Here is a 27,066-nt window from a genome sequence, read left to right on the forward strand (position 1 = left end):
TTCTAGATGATGGAACTGAGACTCGGGTGAGTTTTACACATCGTGGCAGTTCTGTGACTGTGGCTTGTGTTTCTTCCGTAAATCATGCCATCTCTAAAACGGAATGAAATAAAGTGTATGAGAAAACTGTAACCTGTTTTCTACAGGTGAAAAAATAAAGGTTATTTGATTGTTCATTTGGAAAGGAAAATATTTGGCATTAAAGTGGAATCTGGGACACAGGTCAAGCATTCGTGCTCTCACACAGAGGCGGCCTCGCTCCTGTACGCCCTCGGGTCGCTGGTTCACACGATGGCCAGCAGCCTGATGCAGGGTGTCTGGAGGGCTGGCGAGGGCAGTGCTCTCCAGCCATGATGCTGCCCACTGGGTAAGTGCGCCTTCACCAGTGGTGCCTTCTAGGGGAACGCATTTAGCTTACACCAGAAACGCCCCCATGTGCAGAAGTCAGACTCACTACTGGGAGGTGTTTATTTCTGCCATCTTATTATCTGTATAGTTTTCATTATACGAGTGATATATAAACTAGCCATGGGAAAATTTGGATATAAACACAGAATCCCCAAATTAAGGAAAAGTTACCTCCACTCTCTTCACCTACTCTTATTTTTGTCTGACTATATACCCTGCTAGACATGGTTTGATCAACAATATCTTTCTTATATTACAATAGGGTAATATAAAACTATGTTTTCTAAAACAATTTTTTAATGTTTATTTTTGAGAGAGAGAGAGAAAGAGAGAGAGAATAAGCACAAGTAGGGGAGGCACAGAGAGAGAGGACACAGAATCTGAAGCAGGCTCCAGGCTCCGAGCTGTTAGCACAGAGCCCGATGCAGGTCTTGAACCCATGAACCACGAAATCATGACCTGAGCCAAAGTTAGATCTTAACCGACTGAACCACACAGGTGCCCCATAAAACACTACTTCATAATTCCTTTACTCAGAAGGAAATGATGAATTCCTTTTCATTTTATCATATATATTAAAGATTAATGATTAGTATTTTATCATGTGAAAATAACAAAAATTACTCAATCTACTTATTATTTTAAGGAATGTTTATATTGTTTCCAGGTTTACACAGTTTAAAAGTTTGATGATGTGAACATCTTTGAAAACAAACTCTAGCACATACCTTAATTATTTAAGATGATTTCTAGAAGTGGGGTTGCTGGCCTAAATGGTATCAATCTTTGTAATGGTCACAATATGTTTTGTGCAACTTTTCTCCAGGAAGACCATGCAGATTTCTCCTGTCACCAACACTGTGTGACAGCATCTGCAGCTATGGATGGTGGCAGCCCATGTGTGTCTTTACTCTCATTTATCTTTGCCAATTTTCTCTACAGAAAATTAGATCTCTTTGTATTAATTTGAGTTTGTTTTTATAAAACAAATAGATACATTACCTTTTTAAGTGTCATAATCTATTGTAATCGCCACCTATTTTCCATATGGTACATTCATTTTTTACTGACTAATTTGTAAGCACTTTTAGACACATTCAAAATGTTAACATTTGTTTTCCAAATATGTTGCAAATATTCTCCCTATTCAGGATTTGTTTTCTTTATGTAACTTAGTTCATGGTACTTTATTGCAATATACGTATTAAATTTTGTTGTAGCCATATAAAATTATCTTTTTTGTGTCTTCAGCCTTTGGTTTCATGCTTAGAAAAATTCTTGTGACATTAGGGGATCCTGGGAGGTGCAGTCGGTTGCGCGTCTGACTCTTGATTTCGGCTCAGGTCATGATCTCACAGTTCCTGGGTTCGAGACCCGTAGTGGGCTCTGTGCTGACAGCTCAGGGCCTGCCTGGGAGTTCTGTTAGTTCTCTCTCTCTCTGCCCCTCCCCTACTCATGCTTGCTCTCCCTCAAAATAAATAAACACTTGGAGAATAATTCTTCTCACGTTGTATGATCAGTCTCAATCATATGTATTTTATTCTTGTGCCCACAATCCCTGTAAGCTGCATTTGGGGGAATACATGATGACAGCCTACGATGCTGTGATGCTGTGACTTTTCCAAGTGACTGTCCTGCTGCTGTAAGAGGAACACGTGTCCAGGGCACCCTTCATCTGGAGCATCACCTTTCCCCTCGTAACTCGTTCGGTGCCATGTTCTTAGAAACTCCTTATTTATGCAAGTGACCATGGGTGAGTTAACTCTACAAAAGGAAAGCAACATGGATGGAAACAAGGGAGCCTCCTGCATGTGAAACTAGATGTGAGGGCGGGCAGACACCTGATGGAGGTGGGGACGCGACGTCCCTGAGGACACTTCTGACATCTGAAAGTTCTGGAAGTGGACAGTGAACAGAGGAGACGTAGCTGGGCTTTGTCTGCTAACCCTGGAGACGTTCCATGACCTCTCGGCGATTCCCAGAGCGAAGTATGTAAAGTTTCTCCCGCGGACACTTGATGATACCTGGGCTCTCAGGGCCTCTGGAGCGAGGCTCGTGAACTGGCATTTTACCACACAGCACAGGTGATCCTGGTGCGGGCCAGCCACGGAACGTGCCTGGAGAAATATTCCCGTGGATTCAAGTCCACGCACACGAGTACAGCAGGGCCCAGCAGAAGGGCCACAGGAGACCGTGGAATGGACTGGCCGGGCGCACGGAGCGCAGCGGAGAGAGCACCTGCCGGGGAGGGAGGTCTGTGCTCTTGGGCCACCACTTGGTGGTGCGCTGAGGCCACACGTGAGCGCTTCACAGGACTCTTACTCCTAACAATTCCAGTGATAAAGTGTGCAAAGATCATAACAACACAACAACAACAACAGGTTCAAAGTGAATCCTTTTGCTGTCTAATGGGCTTTGGTGGATAGCCCAGAATGGGTGGAGTTTCACCCCGCGCCCCGGAACCTGGATATCTGTTGTATGTGTTCGCAGTAAGAAAGTAAAAGAACCGCGAAGAAAGTGCAGATTTCACAGACAGCAGGATGTGAAGCACTGAGTCTGCAGAAACTACGAGACACATGGAAAAAGATTCCTTTTGGGAAGAGGTCAAGTGGCAGAGAAGAGAGAATTTAAACCCTGGTGGATTAACTGATGAATGAACATAACAAGAGTTGATAACCACTATGTTATCTTCTCTTTCTCTTTGACACCCCCTTGACTTGATGGGACTTTCCATTATGGTGGTGTGTACCACAGATACAACTTTTTGTTAACTATGCTACTCTGTAAATATCACTTGTTTTTGTTACTTGAACCATATGGTTAGAGCCCTTGTAAAGGGGTGAGCCTGGGATGCCCAGTGGGTAGGGACTCCACGTAAGAGATAAGTAACAAATGCTCTAGAAAGTAACGTAGGCTCTTTACGCCATCCATGACTAATTGGCGATCCAAGTAGGATTTTCTGAGATGAAATAACCAATAGTGTTTTCTGAAGGAAATGAATTGCTGTAGTTCTAACAACTTGAATAATGTTTACATTTAAAATCTAGTTACTGTATCAAAAGTTAAAAATATTACCAAATGTTTAAAATATTACCCAGGAACACATGGTTTAGGAATCCTTTTTCTTTGGAGCCTAAAGCTCACTGTCAAACTGTTGATGAGCCCTGTGGTAAAATACTTTTTGATTCTTTAAAACTGCCAATTTATTTTTCTTCATTTAGGGCACTTCACTAGTCAGTAGTTCTCATAAATGGATGTAAAACTAAGTGGTTGCTCTTTAACGCCAAACAATTTCCTCCTCTGCTGAGGGGACAGCTACAGTCCTGCACTGGCTGCAGAAAGTTGGTCACTGCCAGGCCCTACGTGCAGGCTGCAGAATCATGAAACTAGTGGACTGCAGTTCTGGCTCGGGACGGGGGCCCTCTACAGACTTCAGTTACGTCCTCAGCCGTTCTATCTTTATTCTTGTCTAGGGAAGGATGGCTCTCATGTAGTTATTTCCAAGGGGTCTCGTCAGGGCGAATCAGACAGAGTGTGCTCCGAAGGAGAAGTCTGTGAAATATGAATTGGCTCAGAGGAAATTTCTGAACACATTTCAGGCGGATACAGGTTGCTATGAGCTCTCGGGCTGGTTTCTGGACTTTGGAAGTATCTGGCATCACCAGCTCTTGCTAACTGCTGGTTTCATTTCGATCCTTTGCAGCGATAGCTGAAGCAAACTGATCTTGTTCTGATTAAGGCAGGCATGTTGACACAGAGTTTGCCCTTGGCAATAAGTGTGCGTACTCAGTATCTGGTGAGCTCCCAGGGAAGGGCTCCACCTGGTTTCACGTGAGGCCCGCTATGGGATCCATTCTGGCTTTTGTGTTTTGCAACATCGAAAAAAATGATGCCACTGCATAAAGTTTAAATTTACTGTGTGCAGCAGAACTGAGTATTTTACAGATGCTAAAGTATTTTAATGATTGCTTCACCAAATTATGTAAAAGATATTTACCAGGAAGTACAAGCAACAGGGATACAGATAACTAGTTACAATAAGATCTTACTTTATGCTATTGAAGGAAATTTTCCCCTTCAATTACTGAGTAACATTAATAAAACTTTGTTGTGCAGTTCTTACAACAACATGGCTATGATAGAGCAACGTCAAGATTAAGAGAATAATCATCACAGGTACTGAAGTCACTGCTTTTTTTTAAATGGGACATCATATTCTAAATTTTTACCCTTCTAGATTTTGAAGTTATGAGGTATTAGCTTCTCTCATTGTTCGGGAATGGCACCATAATGAACTAGAGAAACATCTGAACATCCTATATGCTTCTCTGAATGTTAAATGCAAATTTAAAAACAGTAATAGGTTTAGAAATAGATATGTGCCCTGGGGGAAAAAAAGTTTCAGGTTTATGTAAGTAAATTCTTCAGTAAGTTGATGTGCTTACCCCATAAACAAGTTCTCCTACCATCCCATTCCAGATTTTTGTGTCTGCGTCCCTCGCTCCATATTTTCCATCAGGGACAATGGCAATTTTATACTTGATACCAATATGTTTTGCAATCTCAGATGCCAAATCTACACAGTATCCTTCGTACTTGTCATTTCCTTCAAACATTTCGTGATTTTTCTTGTACATAACATATGGGGATTCCTATAATGAGAGAAGTAGAACTGTAAAGGGGGAAATTATAAAACATTCCAAAGTCTTAAACTTTTGAACTGCAGAATTTGACAAAAAGATTACATTTAATGTTAGTACACACACTGATTTTGTGTGGCGAGAAATCAGTAATAAAAGATGAATAGAGAAATATGCTTAGAAGTATATTCGGTGGCTTTATATTGGATACTGGAAGTAAAATCTTTAAAACAGTTTACTACCGAGTGACTGTTACATACCTAGCCCTGTGACTGTAACAGGAAAAATAAACATTAATGACTGTCTAGAGAGGCATAAGGTGTTATCTTTGGCATAGAAATTAGTATTCTAAAATACGTCATGAAGTTAAAGGCCACTTAGTAGCTACTCAAGGTCACAGGTCTCCATATTCTGCATCTTGTTTAGGCCACGTTCAACTGTGACCTCCCTTGGGAAAAGAGCTAGATGATGTTTCTTTGCTCTCTAGCATTCTGCTGGATGCCTCTCAGCAGGCACTAGCGAGGTCAATGAAAAAATGAATTGAGAGCTTAAAAAATATATATACTTATTTGCATTAAATCACCTTTCCTAAAATTCTCCAATAATTTTGCTTTAATTAGGGTTTAATTAGGGTTGTGTGGTTCATGTGACTCTTTTCTTCTCCCGAAGCCCAGGGAAGAAGGGAAGTTGAACTTAACTAGGGAAGCTGAACTTGCTCCTGCAACTGTGTTAGATGGGGTTTCACTCCGTGTAACATGGCAGTCTCTACTACTTCTGATTTCCAGGACTTTGTAAATGTGGAAATGACTTTTAAAAACTTAAAACTGTAACTGACATGATCTATAATTTTCTCAAAGAGATGCCATTAATAATTCTACTGCGGGCAACTGCCTAGGCGTGGTCCTTGAATAATCCTGCCTTAGGTTGACATAGTCAAGGGATCCAGAAATCTCTCACTTCTTTGATAAATATTTTAACACTGGATTTGGGTGAAGAAGGCTTCTCTACCTATAAAACTAAGGCAACAAATTGTCCCTTCTTTAGATGGATGAAAATGGTTTGGTGGCTTACAGAAAACATTCTCCATATATAGTTTAATTACTAAATTATAAATGTGGTTATGAAAATTGGCGAGTTGTTGCAAAGCAGTGTTAATTTCTAAGAGAGTTCATAAAGTATTAGTAGCTAAAATGAGCTAATACTTTCATTCTTTTGTTTCTTGGGACAGCTAATTAAAATGTGGAAGAACATGCAGAGAAAAGCAAGAATTACACATTTGTAAAATGCAACCGAAATGGCTTCAGAGTTATCACTTACAACCTTTAGTAGAACACACTTGACAAGTTTTCACAAGTTGCACCACTATGGCTCACAGGTGGTACTAAGGTTGAAGGTCAATTCTAAAGCGCCTGCAATACTCGAACACTCAAATATTTCTGCCCTCATGCACACATGTGACCATATCACTTTGTGTGCACATGATTCTCTAGCTAGTAAGCCCATCTGCTTTGCTCAATTCCCTCTACATTATATAGTGAGCAAGCTGCTTTAGTAAAAACTGTGCTTCTATTATGTACTCAAGCATTTATTGAGCACCCACTGTGTGCCAGGCAGTTTGCTGGGAACTAGGGGTGCAAAAATAAGTAAAATATGCCTCTTGTCCTCTTGTGATTAGTTAAGATTGTAACTCTTTGTAAAAATGGTAAAGGAGTATGAGTGGTGGAGGACAATTATAAAATACAATCGTGAAAAATGACAACAGCTCTGACTTACTTAGTACACGTGAAGAAATGATGTTAAGTTCGTGAACTGTGCTTTTCATTTACTTCTCACGTTGATATTTTGGGGCGGGCACTTCCCATTTTGGCAGGAGAAAATGTAAGGCTCAGTAAGGGCAAGCAAATCATTCCACTTCACAGAACTAGCAGAAGTGGGGTCTGAATCTCTATTTCAAAATATCTGGAAACTGCTGAAGCTCTTACTGTATCTGTCAAGATGTGTGCAGCTACGTGAGATTTCATGTGATTAAACTAGAGAGGGGACAGGTGGAAGTAAGGATGTGGATTTCTGTATTGTGGGTGAACGAAACACTTTGTATGAAGCTGTGAGTGCACAGTGTTGACAAAACCATCTTCTCCTATCGTCTGGTACATACAAGGCACTCGATAACTCTGAAGATTTCCTGGTGCATTACGGCTCCCTAAACAGGAGTATCAGGGCAAAGTAGTTGTGTTAGAACTTCTGATTCAGCTCCTCAAAAGGAAAGTAATTATTAAGTGCTAGGCTCTGTCTCTGAAACACACCTATGCGAACATAAGTAAAAAATTATCTAGTTCTCTTTCCTTTTTTCCAGTTCTCTTTTTGGACAGAACGGGCCTGGCAGGGTCTTTGAGTTCCTGCCAAACAAACCAACAAAGACTAGAAAACTTTCAGGGTCCTGAAGATGTTGACTAGAAATTTAGCGAGACTTTTCGCACGGGCAGGGGCATAAACAGTACTGAGATTCAGGAGTGTGGTGCTGCCGTGTGAGAGAAACAAGATGGTCACGCTCGGGAAGGTGGGCGAACAGGTGGAGAGAAAGGCTAGGCTTTTCTTGCCAGTTTCTTCACGAGTGTCTCATTTTGCTTTCCTTTCATATTAAATCCACATGAGTAACAGATCTTAACGCTCTCCCAACCTCGCCCTTTGCACCAACCCAATCTGACAATTTGTGCACATGTAGCCCTTCTAGCCTGCACACTTGCGGTGGATTTAATACAAGGTTTTGGGGGTTACTACGGATGAAGAAAATACCAGATCTTCTCAAAAGAAAAGAAAATAAGAGTCCTGGCTGGTCATTAAGGGGGATTTGTGGGACGTCTTTGATATGTAGCCTTATGGAGTCCCAGGTATTCAACTGTGAACAAAAATGGAAAGATGGGACAAGTGGAATATAACCACTTACTTCTGCCTTATGATCATAACCTACCATCTTTATTATCAATCACTGTGCTCTGTGGGACGGTAACTCCTCAGAAGTTATTTTAAATGCATTCCTTCCTAGTGGTTATGAGTTTATTACTACAATTTCCGTAATGGGTAGAGTTCTACATCTGCTCTGCTATTTCAGGAAAGAAATCAATCTCCATCTAAAGCTGCTACCTTAGGGCTTGCTTATGAAAATGTTTGTGTAAATGAATTAAGATGATTTTCAATCGATAAAGTATTTTCCTACTGAGAAAATTTTGGGGGGTTATTTGTATTTAGCAAAAGCAAAACTATTGAAAGAGATACTTATTAGAAAGGCTTTAAGATTTTCTAAACATCACAAATATAAACATTACAAGTACTATTGAAAACAGTTAAAATAATAAAATCAGTATTATCAACCAAAGTTATTTGGTAAATGATATTTCCTTTTCTCCAAGAATACTAATGGATGTAGATAATTTACCCCATGGGTAAAATTCTTAAAAGTGGGAATTAAAAGGTTATTATTCAGTTTAAAAGAAAATGAATAAATTGGATGGCCGCACAATTTTAAGTTTATACAAAATAAGGTATTTCAAAGCTAACTGAGTGTTAATCACAGGCAGGCATATGCATGGGGGAAATTAGTATTTAGTACAAGGGAATAATTAATGTATCTATGTTATTGTGTATAGCTATTGTACATATACATATATTATATAAAATATGTGTGTGCTGTTATATACGCACATGTATATAGAGAGAGTGCATCCATAAAATTCTACACAGAGAAGATAAAATATGAAACATCTAATACAAGGTATAAAAGAGTAACCTCCGGAAAGATCACGTGTGATAAGTAAAACTGCTTTCAGGTTTGTAACCTAATTCTGATGCTGTAGCAAATAAATTTAGATATATGTGTGGAAAATCTTCCTCAAGGTCTGTTATGTTCACAAGACGGTAAGAAAAACCTCCTAAGCTGAGTAACGCATCATAAGCATTGTTTGGCTTCAGAAGTGAACATGTGGGGGAAGATGGGCTTGGCTGACGTACTGCTCTATCTCTCCTTTTCCAGAGAGTTCCGCAGCCTGAGTAGTGAGGTTAGGGAGGGAGCCACCACCCTCGCTTTTCTCTGGGGGCACAATGCCTTTTCCTCAACTGCGCATGTGCAGACCACATGGCACAGATCTGGCTTTCTTAGGTTGTTGACAGAAATTATTACTTAGAATGTAGAAAGTAGGATGACTCACAGTCTCATATACAATTATAGACTTTATAAAATTTTTATAAATTTTAGTCACTAGGGCTAAAAGATAGGAAACAGTGAGCATCTGAACTCCAAACTTCAGACCTTCCCACTTTGTAGTCCTGAGCCTCACAGGAGGTCTCTGCCAATTTTACATTTCGTGGAGATTCAGCTAAGTTACAGTCCGCATGACTATATTCAGGTGGAGTAAGTCATTAAAGTGAAGATCACATTCTAGATATACAACACTGTTCTAAGGAAAAAAAATAAATTTCAACAGTACAAAAAGCTGACGCCACATTTTATTTAAGAATGAGATTCACAAAACCTATCTATTGTCTGTGGTCCGCCTTCTTCCACCAGAACATAAACTCATCTGAGGGCAGGATTCTCGTCTGTTTTGTTCTCTAGCATATCCCGTGCCCAGCTTAATAAATATTTATGGATGAGTAAATGAATTTCTCAATCACTTTTATTTAACGACAGCAGATATCATTACAATGTATCAACACAGAAATAACAACATACACAAAGCAAAGACACATGGAGGAGCAGCGCGTATCAGCTTTGATCAGAACGCACGGCTTCCAGGCCACCACACTCAACCTTGGTGTCTGGGTGCCTGCCTGGCACATGTCACAGGGTCTAACCAATTCCATCTGTGTGGGGCGTTCTCAGTTGGATTTGGGAGATTTTGACATGTAGGTGCCAATATCCCATTCATTTACAAGGAACCATATTTCTTTCAAAATGAATGAGGTGGTGGAATGGTCAGAGGTCCCGGGCGACCATTTTCAACAAGAGCAAATATAAGGAACGCTTCTAGGGAAAAGATTCTGGTAATTTTTAAAATTACCAAATCATTATGCAATTGCAAAGCCCAGAGGTATTACTATACGAACATTACATTTTTATACAAAAGACAAATATGAATATTGCACTGTTTTAATGGCAAAATATTAATGATCATCATTGTCAAATAACAGTTAACTTTACAGAATATTCTTTATGTATATAGGAAACCACTGAATCTCAATCATTTTAACTTATTTTTGGTAGCATGCTTCCTGAAAACAAGCCATGCTTGGAAAGTGATTCAATATTTTGGTTTCAAGAATCAGATCTCCAGCGCCTTTAATAACAGGGATGAAAAGGAGACTGTCTACATTTTACCTATAATGCACATGAAAACACTTTATTTCACACAGAACAGGCAAGATTCCAGAGAACCTTTAAAGAAAACAGCTGTGTATATCCAGGAAACAAGCACACAAACTCAGAGATATTTACTTTTAGAAGACCTTCGAGCGGGGCTAGGAGTGACAGAATCCCACCTTTCTGTACAGTGACCTCGTTTCAAGACAGGGGAACTGATGGGTCAGTATTACTAAGTGACTCTTTTTCAACATCTATGAATTTTCTTGAGAAAGATGAGGATTAATTCTTCTTTTGTTCTAGGATCTTGGAAAAGTCACAGAACTTAAAAATTTTTTTTTCTGGTAGTCCAGAGGTGGTCATCGAAGAAGAATCCCACGTGAAAACTTAGCTTAAATTTACTACACAGGAGAACAAGACGCGGGCCTTAGTTAGGAATGGTCGAAGAGCGTGGAACTCATTTCCTTCTTGATCAATTTCTTAAAATAGGGTTCTTCATCAGAGGCTGAAAAGATGAGGACTGCACTGAAGCACGACTCTGCATTACTGTGTCTTTTTTAGGAAAGGAAGTATATACGTACAGACACACTGCTTTTCAAGTCCCATGCAAGTATTACACAATTAAGCTAGAAGGTGTGGATTTCGCACTCTTACACAAAAACTGCTGTCAGTTGGTTTGCATTCTAAAATCATCAACTTCCAATCAAGGCTTGGCAGATTAACAGTAAATTGCTAGCTGGTGATGCGACACAGAGAAAACTAACTGCAACACAAGGAAGCTTCTTTCTCTCTGGCACTTTCGTGCTTTGACTCCAGGGCCAAAAGTTTTGGAAAAAACTTGACGTTACTAAAAATTAAAGTTACATAAGCTAAAAGCTGAATAACACAAAATACTTCCACTTTATTTAGAGTAGGGGCTTCATGAATTATTAAAAATGTGTTCTGCCTAACGAGACAGTGAGCTGAGGATATGGGTCACCGACTGTTGATCTCTTTGAGCAGCAACGACTCTAAAGTGCAGGCTTGACTTTAGGGCAGAAAAATATACCAGATATTCTCTACTATTTAGAAGGTATTTTCATTAGGGTCTCGTTGAGAAAATGTCCTTAAAACTCAGAGTATTTTTCATGTTATGATGAGGCAGAATGGAGCAATCGGATTTGTCCTAATTCTTAGGAGAAGTCCGATACATCATATTGTGTACGTGTCATTGGTCAATGAGAAAAATAATCGGTGCAAAACACCCTTGTCACATTAAAAATAAATATAAAACAAAATTATTTCGAAAGCATTTAGTTGTATAAAACAGGCTCATTAAAATCTTTACATTCACATCTCTGCTGTTATAAACAGACAATGCAAATCACTATCCAATGATTAAACTACTTGAAAATTATCCATTTTGACACTATTAACTATTAGTACATTGATGTGTTAAAAAACATAGTAACAACAATAATATGGTGTTTACCACCAGATATTTTTCTGTGACTGGTTGCTGATTTTTTCATGTTCATTCTTGTGTCCTTTGGAAAGTGAGCATTTCATACATTTCTAACTAGAGTGTGACAGTTTCAATTTTTAACATCTGAGCATTTTTCCAAGAACAACAAATGCAACAAAAGGTAATGCAAATAAAAGTGCCGAATGTCCTCAAAGCTCGGGGCAAACCTATTCAGGGCCTCAACAGACTCCCGTGGATCACGTGACCCGTGACCCACGTCACCCCAGCTAGGATGCTGCGCTCACCCTGCTCCCCGTGGCTGGGGAATTAAATCTGCCTGTGGACAAGACGGAACAGCATAAAGCATAGACCAAAACTTACCATAATTGTGGTTACAACCACTGTTCTGTTCTCAATAGCTGCTGTGTCGTTGCCAAGAGTGGGCATATCTTGAATCAAGACTAATTTATCCATATCGTTCCAGTAACCAACCTGCCGAACAGAGAAAAGCAGTGAAGACACATTTTAGAACAGCTTTCTCTAGCTCTTTCTGGAACAATGAGGAATATTAATAAGCAAGCAAATTTAAAAAGGAGACCAAAAGGATTTGGAAGTTTTCTTAGTTGATGATGAGCTGATTTTTCTGATGTTAAGGGTCCTGCCTGGTGGTACACTGGGCAGCTTTACGATATACAATCATGGAGCAGCTATGACGCCAGGGAGGAGGGGTTCAAAACAGAACAGGGACACAGATGGACTACCTCTCTCTAGAGGGACTGACTGGCACCTTCTAAAATTAATTTACATGGTTTTATCAGTTACTGGCTTTATTGCAAAGGGAATACATACAGGATATTTTTGAGCAAAAAAGACTTGCATATTTTTGAGGCAATATAGAAATAGTTTTGGGTTTTCCATAACCTCACCATGGGGTAAAAGTCTGACCGTTTCTAAAATGCTACGTACATCAGGCATTAATGTTAATGTATTTTCACTTTCAAAGATCACACTTAAATTTGTAATCTTATATTTTTATTTTTTTACTTTTTAAAGTTTATTTATTTTTGAGAGAGAGAGAGCGAGAGAGCGAGCATGAGTGGGGGGCGAGCAGAGAGAGAGGGAGACACAGAATCTGAAGCAGGATCCAGGCTCTGAGCCATCAGCACAGAGCCCGATGCAGGGCTTGAACTCACAAACTTGGAGATCATGACCTGAACTGAAGTTGGTGTTCACCTGACTGAGCCATCCAGGTGCCCCTGTATTCTTGTATTTTTAAATCCTTGTATTACTTTCTCATTTAGGCATGAAACAAAATCCTTTCCATAAAGTATATTAAGTACTTAGTTAAGTACTTTACAAAGTAATGAACTGTCATGGGGTCGTATAGGAAATGCAGGGCCCTTTGTATCACACAGACCATGAAGTGCTAGGAATGGCCTCCACACGGGCTGCTTGCTCTGGGACACACACTGTCCCCATTGCTTTTTCTTTAGATGCACTGAAAAGTTTATCCACGCAGCGAGTTCAGAGGCAGGTGCGTTTATGACCCTGATTTTGGAGACGAGGACGTATATAAGAAGGTAAAACGCACTGTACTCAGGAAAAGTCCCATGGGGCCTGAGTTCCAATCCTCGGTCTGTAGGACACCAAGTTCACACCCTTGGGTATTAGGCCCCACAATCTCCCCAAGTAGGTGTTCACTAAATGGCTGCTCAACTTCCTTCTTGAATTTCTGGATGCAGGTGATGATACTCTTGTCTCTGATAAAATGTACTTAATTCCTTACTGGTCTCATTTGTTCTCATATGTTTTGGAAGTCTCTCCTGCTTCCTCCAAGTTTCTTAACTATCATGTTGGTATTTTTGAACATATTAAAATGAAGTAAGCATTTACGTGTCAGAAAGAGACACTATTATTATTCACAAATGTTGCATGGGTAATCACAGGACAGATGGAGGAAATGGACTTTCATTATTGATACAGTTCTTAGTTTGAGCTCAAATTACAAGCGTAGATCAGTTCAGCAACTGCTTTCAGGTGTCCACATGAATCTATTTGTAGCAGATGTTTATTTAAGAACTCAGTGAAAATGTTAATTTAAAAACAAGTATGCCTCTGAGACACACACCCACACCCTCACACACCCTCAATTCCTACATGTATTTTAAAAACTAAAAAAAGCAACGTGTCAATTAACACACTTCCTGTTAATTCCCCTCTCCACGTGACAGTTATATGACGTGGAAATAGGTCTCACAGTTTGGCATTTCATTAAGAGACAGCCACTTTCCAGGTCTCAGCAGCTCATCCTCTAGGAACGGCATTTTTCTTTATTGATGAGTTCCCACAACAGAAAAACCACAGATTTGGGACACATTCTCAGCATTTAAAAACGCCGACACATTTTGCACTTAAAAATGGCCCATGGCTTCATGACCTCTATCCTTAAAAGATAAATGATTTAGAAGCGCTGACAAGTTAAGACAATAAGCAAAACTTTACCTAAGTGGATCTGTTTGCCTTACATTTACTTGCAATTCTGTGCAAAAAGAAAGCCATGGCTTGGGGTACGGGCCCCCTCAGGGCAGACCTCATCGGACAGGGACTCACTGCGAGGGGAGTCAATTAGAGCAGGCAGTGATGTAGGGTCACCTCCTGAGGAAAGGAATCCTAAGTTGGGACCTAGAACCTCACGAGAGATGGAGATGCTCCGTCTAGTTCTCCACAACATTTTACAGCATATCAACGACTTTTCCCAGGCCTGATCTCTCTTAATCAGACGGGACGCTACTGTTCCTAGAGACAGACACTGGGTGAAGGATACTTTTGTAATGCTAGAGCAAAAATAGGGAAGTATTTAAATCACTAAAAAGGCAGGCATGTCAGAAAAATATTTGTCTTCTCTGGACTCCTAAAGGTGATTTATGCATGAGTATCGCCACGCTATGAGTAAACATCTCTGTTTTTGCAGTGGATCTTGCCTGTAATGTAGAGAGCGGGTGAGGACTGAGGGGCTATGAGGAGCCCCTGATCTACTTAATGCTTGCTTCTAGGAGGGCTGATATGAACAGACTGTCCCCCCAGAATATGGCTTAATTCCCACACCAGCCCTAAAGAAAACTCTTAGAGGCCCCGGCACTGACGGTGTCACAGCAATCAATCAAGACAGTGAGCTCTGGAGCCTGGTGAGTCCTGGTCTCCACTCCATTTCCATCACTTTCTAGCTGAACATCCCTGGGCGGGTTACTCAGCTTCTGTGAGTTTTACTTTTCTCTTCTTTAAAATGAGAATAGGGGTGCCTGGGTGGCTCAGTCGGTTAAGTGTCCGACTTTGGCTCAGGTCATGATCTCACGGTTCGTGGGTTCGAGCCCCGCGTTGGGCTCTGTGCTGACAGCTCAGAGCCTGGAGCCTGTTTCAGATCCTGTGTCTCCGCCTCTCTCTGACTCTCCCCTGCTCATGCTGTCTCTCTCTTTCAGATATAAATAAATAAATAAATAAATAAATAAATAAATAAATATATAAATAAAATGAGAATAAATAGAGGCGCCTGGGTGGCTCAGTTGGTTAAGCAGCCGACACTTCATTTTCGCTCAGGTCATGATCTCATGGTTTGGGGGACTGAGCCCCACATAGGGATCTGTGCTAACCGAACAGAGCCTGTTTGGGTTTCTCCCTCCCTCCCTCTCTCTCTTAAAATAAACAAACTTGAAAAAAATAAAAATAGAAAAAATATATCTCACTTTCATATTGTCGTGTGGATAAAATATAAAAAGGCCCATCAGTTTTCCATTTCTGTGTCTGGCATGCAACCTGCTCTCAATAAATACAATGTTTCCAATTGAGAATCCCCACTGTCATGCACTTTGGGTTCCAGGGAACTTCCTGGGACTCACTGCAGGGGGAAGGTCCCACCACACTTAGCAGCTGGCCCTTCAGAAAGGGCTTTGGGGCTGCTCCTTTTTAAAATTTTTTTAAACGTTTTTTATTTTATTTCTGAGAGACAGAGAGAGAGACAGTGTGAGCAGGGGAGGGTCACAGAGAGAGGGAGACACGAATCCGAAGCAGGTTCCAGGCTCTGAGCTGGCAGCACAGAGCCCGATGCGGGGCTCGAACCCACGAACCGTGAGATCATGACCTGAGCTGAAGTTGGTCGCTCAGCTGACTGAGCCACCCGGGCGCCCCTGGGGTGGCTCCTTAACGAGTCTCTCAATGAGTGCCTGTGTCACAGAAGTCAGCCAGACCAGCGGGCACACTTTCTGATCTATTTTCAGAGAGAGCTCCCTTGCTGGCAACTGTTCCATTTACAAGAACGATTGCTCACTTTGCAGACACATCGCCGAGTTTCCCTAGCAGAGTGTTTCTTGGGGTAGCTCATTTTTAGGCTTAATATTGACAGAATGCCCAAGTTGCTCGCTGCCATGGAAAAATGAAGATGGATGAGTCTACACGATGTTACCCTTCGTATCTCTTTTAAGAGCCTTAGATGGATGTCAGCCGAGTGGGAAGATGTGCATCACTCCCTCAACTTACTCTTCAACCTTCCCCTCCAAAAACCTTAGCTGCCGTTGGCATGTTGGCATCCTGAAGCAAGAGGCCACGGAAGGATTCGGTGCTGTAAATAGCTCGCTTGCTATTGGTTTCCTTTTTTACGTTATGCTTTCTTTTACAGAGAGGTCATTCTACTCTTTGCACTTACTGCTTTGTGAAGTAGGGGTGGTCTTTGGCATTTTGGAAAGCTTCCGTTTACGTGGCTACTTTTGCAAAGTCTGGTGTGTGGCAGGAAAGTGTGCCTGGCTGTGAGCCAACGTGTTTAGGGGCCTGCGGAGGACTCCGTCTGCTCCATGGCTGACAGGATTTTGCCCCAAAGAGCGTCTTCCTTTCTTGTTGCTGGCTGTGTGGACACAGTGGGTACAGTCGGTGTGGTGCGTACACGGGACTCGCTACGTAGCTTCCTGGGAGCCCTGCTCCCCGGGTGCCCTGTCGCCTGCTCCCTGGCTCTGGTCTGGGGAGGCTGCGGCTGGCAGCCTGCACCCCAGGAGACGCCCCTGAGAGGCTGAGACACCAGGGTGGTTTCCATGGCAGCTCCAAACCTCCCCCCCCACCCGCCACCCACAAGCACATCCCCTGCCAGACTGCAGCAAAAGAAAACTAGGAGACCCTCGGACACTTGCCACCTGTGACTTGAACTGTCCTGCCTCCCGGACTCGCTTCGGGTTCTCGCCACACCCAGCCTCCGCTCCCTCCTGCCCCAACGCTGATTTCCGGCCTGACTTTAAAGCCTCCCTCCTCGACACAGCCGGCCTTGATCTGCCTTCCTCTGGCTGGAAGGGATCTCCTCCTCTTTATGATTTCCACATGCCTCCTCTTTAGCTGGCATGGAGCTTCTAGACTCTATGCCACGAGAGAGTAAACTCCTTCAGAGCAAGTCTGCTTGGGTGGGGTAACGTTGTAGAAGTTTCTGGAGTCAGACACATCTGAATTAAAGTCTTTGTTTTCTCACTGCTGGGCTTTAGACAAGGACCCATGGCCTGTCAGGCCGTAGTTTTCTAGTACTCGCATTACAGGTTTGTTGTGAGGATCAGATCATACCAAGTCCAGTGTTTAGCACACAGGTGACATTTCGTAAGTTATAGCTACGATCGTTGCATTGTAGCAGGAAGTTACACAGGAGAAAGTTTTTACATGGCCAAGGGCTGAGACAATTTTTAGATCAGGTGGATTGATGACTGAACACATCCTTCCTCGAGCAGCCTAGTTCGTCCTGGTGAAGGAAAGGTATAAAGTGTCTATAGCCAACTACTGTGGTTGGATTGTCTGGGTCCATGACATCAGGTACTTTTGGGATTTTCAGACGACCACTGATATGTCCAGTCACGTCATCAGGCCAGCAGAGTTGCCTTCCGAAATCCAGGAAGCTAGCAGCAGCAGCTTCCTACCCAACTTCCCCATCTCCGCAATCAGAGTTTCTCAGGTGTTTCACTACCCCACTGGCAAAGTGGTACTGAATCTCATCTTCTATCTGCTCTTTCTTTTGTTCACCGGAATGTGTTTACTTGCTTATTTCAAGAACATTTTAGTCTGTTCTAAATATCAGGGTATGCTTTCCTGCATGGTAAATTTTGGTTGTTGAGACTCTTTTTGCTAAGCGTTTTTTTTTTTTTTTAATGTATTGCTTCCATTTTGGATAAAAGACACAAATGGAATATAAATTAGTTTGTTTCAGTTTTGGCACACCATTAAACATCAATTATATGACACAAGAATTTATTTCAGCACAGATTATGAAAAAAATACTATTTGTAAGCACTCACATTTAAAAACCAATGTAGAACATCCAGCTACCTATTAAATATAAGCCTTTAAAAATGTCAAATGCAAACTACGAAGATGGGTTGAGTGTGGCTCACCTTTCTAGGCCCTGTGCTCTTCAGCTCAAACACATCCATTGTGTAATTGACTCTACGTCCATAGTGGTCAAACTGAACATTCCCTGTCAGGCCTTGAATTCGAACCTATGAATTTAAAAGCAAAACCCACACATATATTCATTTGCCATTTTGCTTATGGAAATCTTGACTTCATCTGCTAGGCTTATGACTATAACTATAAGCTATAAATAACTCACTAAAAACCATAGGGTATTTGAGCTGCTGGGAGATAATCTGAAAGAAGTAAATCAGAGGGATACAAGCAATTCTGACATATACTTGAAAGATGAGTATGTTTTGTTTTTTTATGTGATAAAGAATACTTCCTCAATATTGAAGTATTGCCTAAGGGGAAGAAAATATTGTTTGTTTATAGTTGCTTTTTAGTTTTATCTATGTATTCATATAATACATTAAATAGTCCTGCTAACCATTATGTATCATATTCTCCTTGATAATATTAAAATTAAGCCCTGAGGAGTTTAAAATACAAATATATTAAAAAAAATTCAAGTGTACTTTATTCCAAATTTCCTTTTAATTCATTTTTACTTGTGATCTGAATTCATGGCATTTCAGAACGTTTAAAATGTAAGATTAAAAATACACACATATTACATTAATCATTTGAAAAACGGTGTTAGTATAATCCAAGCAGAGTAAAATAAACAAATTACTTAATCCAAGGTTACAAGGCAATTTAAAGATCTACTGAGGTGGTCATTAGCAGTGTTTAAATAATATTTCTGGTTCTTGGATGTTCTGGTCTCAAGGTAGCAAGTACATCCTGGAGCCCTTGTAGTTAGGTAGGTCAATGTGACTAAAATAAGTGCGTTGTAAACTGAAGTCATGAGTGTCACCACTGGGCTACAGCATTTAATTGCCAGTTGGAAAGGTTCCATAACTCTCTTTCTCTTTGTAGCACTTGAGATGGTAGCTGTTGTGCTAACCTGAGTGACTACAACAGGCAGAGTACCTCTCCTAATCTGACATGTGTGTGACTGAGAAATACTCCTGTTGTCTGAAGTCATTAGGACTTGGGGTTGTTTACTGTTGTGGCATAACCTAGTTTATCTTGAGTAATATATGGACAGTATTCTACTCTGTATTTTATTTAGAAACCTCTCAAAAATGATAATGGCTTAATATATTAAAATGGCAATTGTAATATAGATTTACTCTCAGAAAAATTATTCCATTGTCTTGGATAGGCCTCACTGAAGGATCTGAACTAAACTGAACTTAATAAAATAAAACTGTGAGTTACCTGTTTGAGTGTCCTCTCCATGTCAATTCCCTGGCCCCACGGAGCAGCAGGGTTTGCCAGACAATCCCCAGCATTTCCTCTCCTTGAAATATCAATTTTTTGCCTCCTAAGATTTCTGAAGGTTTCAGCCATCACAAGGACTCCATCGTAAGTCAGAGCAGATGTATACTAACAAAATGAAAGCAATTTTATTGGTGAACCATCAAATCTTATCAGTCACCAAGAACTGTCTTGGGGCCCTCTAGCACCCCAGGAGGGGGCATTAAGCACCCTCCTGTCTGAAGGTCAGTTAAATTATTGATAATTAATTGACTCTAGCTTCAGAAATTTCTATTATCATGTTATTACAGAGAGTGTATGACCAATCGTACCATTTTAAAAGGGGAAAACACACTGAACAATAGAAATTTTAATGCACAGTTTTCCATTGGGTGAGAAAAACAACCCAATGGTTGGTGAGGTCTTTCCACTGTGTCTGAGTAGAAAGAGACACAGTGTAAGCAGCTAAGTGCATTACTGCCACTATCTGCCTTGTGGTCACGTGCTGTGGCTGAGAGCAGAAGGGCTGTGATGCCTCATTCCTTTCCCCTTCTGAAATGCCCAGCAGGGCTCCTTAAGATTTATTAAGCATTTACTGAGTTGAAGTGTTATATGTTGGTTGGGTTTCTCAGAAGCCTGTGGGAATGTTTACTGTCAGCTAGACACAAGATGCCAGAAACGACATCTACTTATAGAACAAAAGTGTGTGCACCAGTCACTGTGCTACATAGGAATGAACATAGTTATGTCCGTGCCTGTTGTCTGCTATACGTGTGTGCGGGAACGTCAGGTCATTCCCCGAAGCGTCTGCTGTAACAGAGGGCCGAAGTGGAGAGGTGAAGGGAGGGCCCTGTGCTCTCTGATGATGCTCCTCGCCTGTCAGAAAAGATAAAACCCTCAGGAAAAAATTATCAAGGACAGGAGAGGAAGCAAAAGGAAAAACCAAGAACATGTAACTTGTTTAAGCTGAAAATAAAAAGAACAAGGACTACGAACACGTGGAAAACAGGGCACAATCTTCCCGAAGCCAACTCTGTTGTCAGAGTGCCAGCCCCCAGTCATGACCACAGCCTGCACGATCTCTTCTGGGAATTCCATGTGGTCAGTTCTCTATGATGAATACACTGCAAGCCTGTACGGGAGGCGGTGTTGTGCTGTGAAAAGTGGAGGATGTCCCCTTGCTTTGCTGCTTGCAAAGAGAAAAGAAATCATTTGAAATTCAAATTGCAGAAAGTAAACTTAGGCAATGTGACCAGTAAGCACATCAGCCAGGGAAGAGAGAACGAAACGTGGATGTGGTCAAGAATATAAATCCCAGCAAAGAACCTTTCAGGTGTTATATGGAAACCAACTTGACAATAAGCTATTTAAGAAAAAAAAAAAAAAAAAAAGAACCCTTCCAGGTAGAGAGCCTAATTAAAAAGCTTCAGCAGGAAAATGCATGAGAGATCTGCGAACACCAGCCTTGTAATATACTCTTCAAACACGTGACGAGAGAGGGGTAAGGGCAGGCGTGTGCGCTCACAGCTGGGATGATGTTCTACCTCCTCCCCTGCCTGGACCCGACATCTCTGAGCAGAGAAAGCCATCAACCCGTGTTGTCATTGTTGCTTTGTAAAGTAAGAAAAGAAAAACAAGAAACAAAGTAGAACTCACTAAAGACGTGAAAGCCCTGAGAAAATGCAATGCTGGTGTTTTAGGGTTAAGAAAGGAAAACAACAACAACAACAACAACAACACCACTGTTGCTGTTTTGATGGGAGAACAAAGCTGAGAAGAGATGGCACCAAAAAGCAGATGCACTTGCCGTGTTTCGAAAGGTCCATCCATTTTCATGAAACAAGTGAACTCAAAAAGAGAACAGGTATCACACAGAGCGGAGCAGAGCAAAGCAGGCAGGCGGTGAGAGCGGCGAGGGCCTTTGATGGGCCGTAAGGGTGGGGCTTGGAAAGCTGCAGGGGTTTAAACAGGTTTTACCTTTTCAAAAGATATAATTCTCTTCCAAGTGTCATGCTGTGTTAACATCTAATGAATCGTATTTATGAGCGCACACTTCTAGACAGCATCTAGAAAATTCTTACTGAGTAAACATTTCATTTTAGGGCAGGGTAAAAACTCGGTCTTGGCCTAGAGTTATCCCTGGTTCAGATGGTGATCACCATGGTGAAGTGAGGTCTGGTTACCTGGGGTTGCAGTTAACGAGACAGTTTGGCAGAATCATAGCACCGTGCTGAGAGCCTGGGCTTTCAGAGGAAAGAGCTACGTGAATTCTAACTCTGTTACTCCTGGTTTTATGGGAATGTGTACATTTTCTAGCTGTGGAACACAAAACGGTGCAGAATCAAACCAAACAAAATAATAGTGCCTATTTCCTGTGGTTGTGGCAAGGATGAAATAGCACATCTGAGAACTCTTTGAAAAGCGTGCTAGACACTGGCTAGGAATGGCGAGGTCTACAGAGATGTGTCCTACACGCTTACTGCTTCAAAGGAATTTAGAGAAGTGCAACAATAAATAGTTAGAAAATTATGTGAAGTCCTCGGTGAGAATGACACAATCAAATAATATGGAGATTACACAGGCAAAAGGGATCATACTTACTGGGAGACTAAGGAAAAACTTCATAGAGAAAGTGGGATTTGAGATGAAGGCTCAGATAAGGTGGTCGGGTCTGGAAGGTGGAAATGAAGGTGGAGGAGAGCGAAGGTGAGAGCAAGGACTCAAGGGCTGGGAAGGAGGGACAACTTTGGGGCCGCGCAGTTCGGCTGCCCAGAAAGGGAGCAAAGGCACCCAGGAGGGGGAAGACTTGCCAGGCCTACACTGTGGAGCACCTCTGTGCCAGGAGATTTCCTTTTCTTCAGGTCAGGGGGTGACAAAATCAGAAATCGTGTTTCAAATCTTTGATGAGATACCGAAAAAATCAAGTACAATTCAGTTGAGTACATTTGATCCTCATTATTCATGGATCCGATATTCGCACGTTTGCCTACTTGCTAAAATTGGTTTGTGACGCCCAAATCAAAAGCCACAGGGGGTCATTTGCAGACATGTGTGGAGCTGGTGAAAAATAGGGTCACACAATGCATGCACACCCAGCGGCAGTCAAACTAGGCAATATTCTGTCTTCTTGTGTCAGCTCCCACGCTGTAAACTTGGGGCCTCTTGTGGTCTACTTCGTGCCTAATTTTTCCAAAGTGATGTGCTTTTTGCTGATGATTTCGCTTTTTAAGATGACTCAAAAGTGTAGTGCTGTTGTGCCGTGTAGTGATCCTCCATGCAAGAAGGCTGTGGTGTGCCTTGCGGAGAAAAGACATGTGTCGGCTAAGTCCTATGGAGGAAGGAGTCATAGCGCTCTTGGCTGCAAGTTCAATGTTAATGAATCAACAATGCATTAAATAGGGTTCTTTAAAAAGACTTAAAACAATATGTTTATGTTATGTGTTGAATGGCTGACAAAAATGTTATGACCAGAGGCTTGGAAGAACTTAACCTTGTATTTCTTGTAAGAGGACATGCTCAGAGCTCACTCACTCAGGGTTCATGGCAACTTTATAGACCATACCTACTATGTATAATGAGAACTGATTGTGCACATTTATGAAACAGTAAGTGCCTAGCATCATGCTAATAAGAGCTGTGAAAAATGAGAAAATTATGTATTTGTATACAAAACAAAGGGTCTCACACTATGGCAAAGACAAGTCTAGTTGGAGGTTACCAAACAGGAGACACTGGGTGGGCTCAAGGCAGGGGAGGGAATGACTGACCACATCAGTGTGCCCAGCGGGGAGGACCACAGTGGACATTCTGATCACGTGGTGATGTGAGCATCACAAGGGGCACAAAACACTACCAAAAAGTTTGAGGCCTGTTCTAGATACGATAGCTCAATGGGTCATAAGACCTTAGAAAGACTGCTTACAGAAGAAACACCTAGCTAAAGGATGGTCTGACAACAGGTGGGGTGAGGAAGGAAGAGTCAGACTGGTTGGTGTGAGGAGCACAAGTGCAAGGAAGTCTCGGCACACAGACAACAGAATGAAGGGAACATGCCATATGGCAAAGTGTCTGGATCAGAAATGAATCCAAAAGTAAGCTTTCCAGCCCTCTCTTTGTACATTAACACTTGATACAACTGGGCTTTGCGGAGGGTTTCTCTCTGAACTTGAGTGAAGGCTGAAGGACTTCTCAAGGTGCTTTTAATCTGGAGGGTTTCTTGCATCTTGAATATAATTTGGCTTTTTTATATGCTTTTACATATATTATCCAAGTACGGGAAGTGGTGGAATACAGCAGGCAATGCACTTGTCTAAGACTCAGGAAGCCCGTGACTCTGGGCATCCTACAAACTCTGAGATGGCCAATTAACACACCCATTTAATAACCTGTATTTACTAGTCCATAAAATCAGAAGGTTGGATACAGTGCTTGACACATAGCGGATACTCAATATATGTTCTGTTTTGAAATTTCATGAATCTAGAGAGTAGTAAAGATGAGATGATCAGCCAAATTCCTGTTTTACTGAGGGGAACTGACATGGCTGGTGGGGAAAGTGCTATATTTAGAGAACAAAAGAAGCGAGACTATTTGCCTGGAGATCTAGATTACCTATAGTTTTCTAGGCTTGAATTTCCAAATTACATCTGAAAACTTTTTAGATGAAAACACTGACAGTGAAGAATCAGTGCACAATGAAAATGAGAATTGCCTTATTACGTAGGAGCTCAAAGTCACTAAGTCTGAGTGTGAGATATACTATGCCATCATGTACATGATATCTAAGGCAGGTGTCTATGTTTTCAGGTGAGGGAAAATGGGCTGTGACGAGAAGTCCGCCAGCCTCTTTTGTGGATACCACTAACATGTTTCTACAACGTCAATCACAGAAAAATTAAGCAACCTGACCTTTAGCTATTAGTTTGAAAGAGAAGTTTTGCAGGAGCTGACACATTTTACATTTCTACCAATTCCCCATTTTGCCTACTCCTTATAAATCACTTTGCAAATATAGTTTTTGTTTAGTGGTGGTTTGGGGGTGGACCAGTTACCAAGCGTGGCTTACCTCTGAGAAATTTAGTGAATGAAAAATTGTTTTAAAGCACACAATTTCTTCATGGAAATTTATATGTGGAGTAATAATAATGGTCATAGTAAACTGCTTCAGCTAATGTCTAACAACCGTGCTCTTACATATAAAATTTAGAAACTATTAAGAATTTGTGCAGTATAGTGATAGTGACAAAATGCTTCTGCTCTGACTATGCCTGACAAAACTTATGAGAACAACTACATAATGAACTTTCTACCTTAAATTTTAAAAATACTAAAAATACATAAGATAAAAACAAATACGTACCTTTGGAGGAGTCTCAGACCCTGGATACTCTCTCTGGTCTAGCTTCCTCCAGCGATCCATTAGTTTGGTTACCATAGGCGTATTAAAATCAACCAGCTGGAACCCTGTAACATTGGCTCCCCCATGGATAAATCTCTCAAGAGAAATGTCCTTGAATCCCTATAGAAATCAATATCATATTTTGTTAAGTTTAGTTCATTATTATACAGTTCAGCTCTTCAATAGTAACAGAGGTTAATAACCAACATGTAAATCTATTTAGATTTCTAATAAAGCAAAGCTGGAAACACGTGGAGGGTTTAATGATGCCAATTTAACTGTTAAATTCTGTCATTCAAAATCTAATACATGAGGAAAGGATATAAATATTTTTTGTTCAATTCAACTCAGTTTAACAAATATTTCTTGAACGGCTCTGAATGCCTTTTATGAAGCATGGAGGGGGATAGAGGAGATGAAAATGACAGTACCAAAAAGTCTCCTACTGAGGGCATAATTGCCCTTTGAGGTAGATATGCAGAAATGTGTCTTATGTGAGGGGAAAATCAAGGTATTATGATACTTTCAGTATGGGATGGGTAGCATATTTTTAGGAGGGTTCAGTTTAATTACAAAGTAGTCTAAAAGCAGACAGAGCCAATAATCTAAGCCAGGAAGGTAAGAATTTTGATGATATGAGTCACTACAACCCTTGGAGCCCTGGGATGTGGTAATGGGAGAGAAGAGAGCTGGATGGGCCGTTTGTGGATTTCTGTGTGGTGGGAAACAAGGCAGTGTCCACCAGGTGGGCCGGGGGCTTTGAGGGAAGACTGTTCTGTCTCTTGGTCCACAGGGAGTTATCTGAGTTTCAAAAATTTTGCAAAATCATTTATTTTCTTTCTTTCTTTCCTTTTTAATTTGTTTAATGTTTATTTACTTTTGAGAGAGAGACAGAGTGTGAATGGGGGAGGGGCAGAGAGAAGGGGACACAGAATCTGAAGCAGGCTCCAGGCTCTGAGGTACCAGCACAGAGCCCGACACGGGGCTTGCACTCATGAACTACGAGATCATGACCTGAGCTAAAGTTGGATTCTCAACCGACTGAGCCACTCAGCCCCCCCGCCCCCTTTATTTAAAAAAATTTTTATTTATTTTTGACAGAGAGAGAGCACAAGCCGAGGAGGGCCAGAGAGAGAGGAAGACAGAAGATCTGAAGTGGGCTCTGTGTGTACAGCAGAGAGCCCCCTGATGTCGGGCTCGAACTCATGAACTGTGAGATCATGACTTGAGCCAAAGGCAGATGCCTAACTGACTGACCCACCCAGGTGTCCCTCTCCTTCCTTCTTTCTCTCCTTCTCTTCCTCCCTCCCTTCCTTCCTTTCTTCTATCTTTCCACCTAGCTATCATCCGTTTTTTTTTTTTAATACCTGGCCCCTTTTTCCTAAGTATTTAAGGTGCCTTACAAAAATACTCAATAAAATTGTAAAACAAATAGGTAATTATAAGAAGAGGGGGGATAGCCTATTAGGCAAGCTAATTTTTATTTTAATGTTTTATTTATTTCTGTGAGAGAGAGAGAGAGAGAGAGAGACAGCGTGAGCAGGGGAGGGTCAGAGAGAGAGGGAGACACAGAATCGGAAGCAGGCTCCAGGCTCTGAGCTGGCTGTCAGCACAGAGCCCGACGCGGGGCTTGAACCCATGAACCATGAGATCATGACCTGAGCTGAAGTCGGACGCTTAGCCGACTGAGCCACCCAGGTGCTCCAAGCTAATTAACAAAATCAAAGGTATTGGCTCAGAGAAAAGTCTGCCCCTCCCCAACACCCCCAACACACACGTGCTCATGAGTTTGTACCATCCTTATTTGCCTTCTCTTCAGTTTTCTCTTAGAATTCAGTAACTTAGAAAAAAATTTTAACATTTATTTATTTTTGAGAGACTGAAAGAGACAGAGCATGAGCAGGGGAGGGTCAGAGAGAGAGAGGGAGACACAGGATCTGAAGCAGCTCCAGGCTCTGAGCTGTCATCACAGAGCCTGATGCGGGGCTCGAACCCATGAGATCATGACCTGAGTCATGAGATCATGACCTGAGGTGAAGTCAGAGGGATAACTGGTGAGCCACCCAGGCACCCCTCTTCCCCCACCCAG

General features: G+C 41.5%; 1 protein-coding gene across 3 annotated transcripts in view; it reads right to left on the reverse strand.

Moving 5' to 3' along the window:
- Positions 1–27,066, reverse strand: part of GRIA4 (glutamate ionotropic receptor AMPA type subunit 4) — a 378,264-nt gene that overhangs the window by 45,781 nt on the left and 305,417 nt on the right. For 2 of the 3 annotated variants that reach the window (XM_077769614.1, XM_077769622.1), the window contains exons 6-10: positions 24,939–25,097; positions 19,541–19,708; positions 18,253–18,357; positions 12,227–12,337; positions 4,854–5,060 (exon numbers count right to left, since the gene is read on the reverse strand). In XM_077769614.1, coding sequence (XP_077625740.1) covers positions 4,854–5,060; positions 12,227–12,337; positions 18,253–18,357; positions 19,541–19,708; positions 24,939–25,097 — 750 coding nt within the window. Of the gene's footprint in view, positions 1–4,853; positions 5,061–9,700; positions 10,907–12,226; positions 12,338–18,252; positions 18,358–19,540; positions 19,709–24,938; positions 25,098–27,066 lie in introns of those variants that run through there. The other variant, XM_077769631.1, reaches the window with a different exon arrangement.

Source organism: Crocuta crocuta, unplaced genomic scaffold (genome assembly GCF_008692635.1).
Source record: "Crocuta crocuta isolate KB4526 unplaced genomic scaffold, BGI_CrCroc_1.0 scaffold80, whole genome shotgun sequence".
Classification (NCBI taxonomy): Eukaryota; Metazoa; Chordata; class Mammalia; order Carnivora; family Hyaenidae; genus Crocuta; species Crocuta crocuta.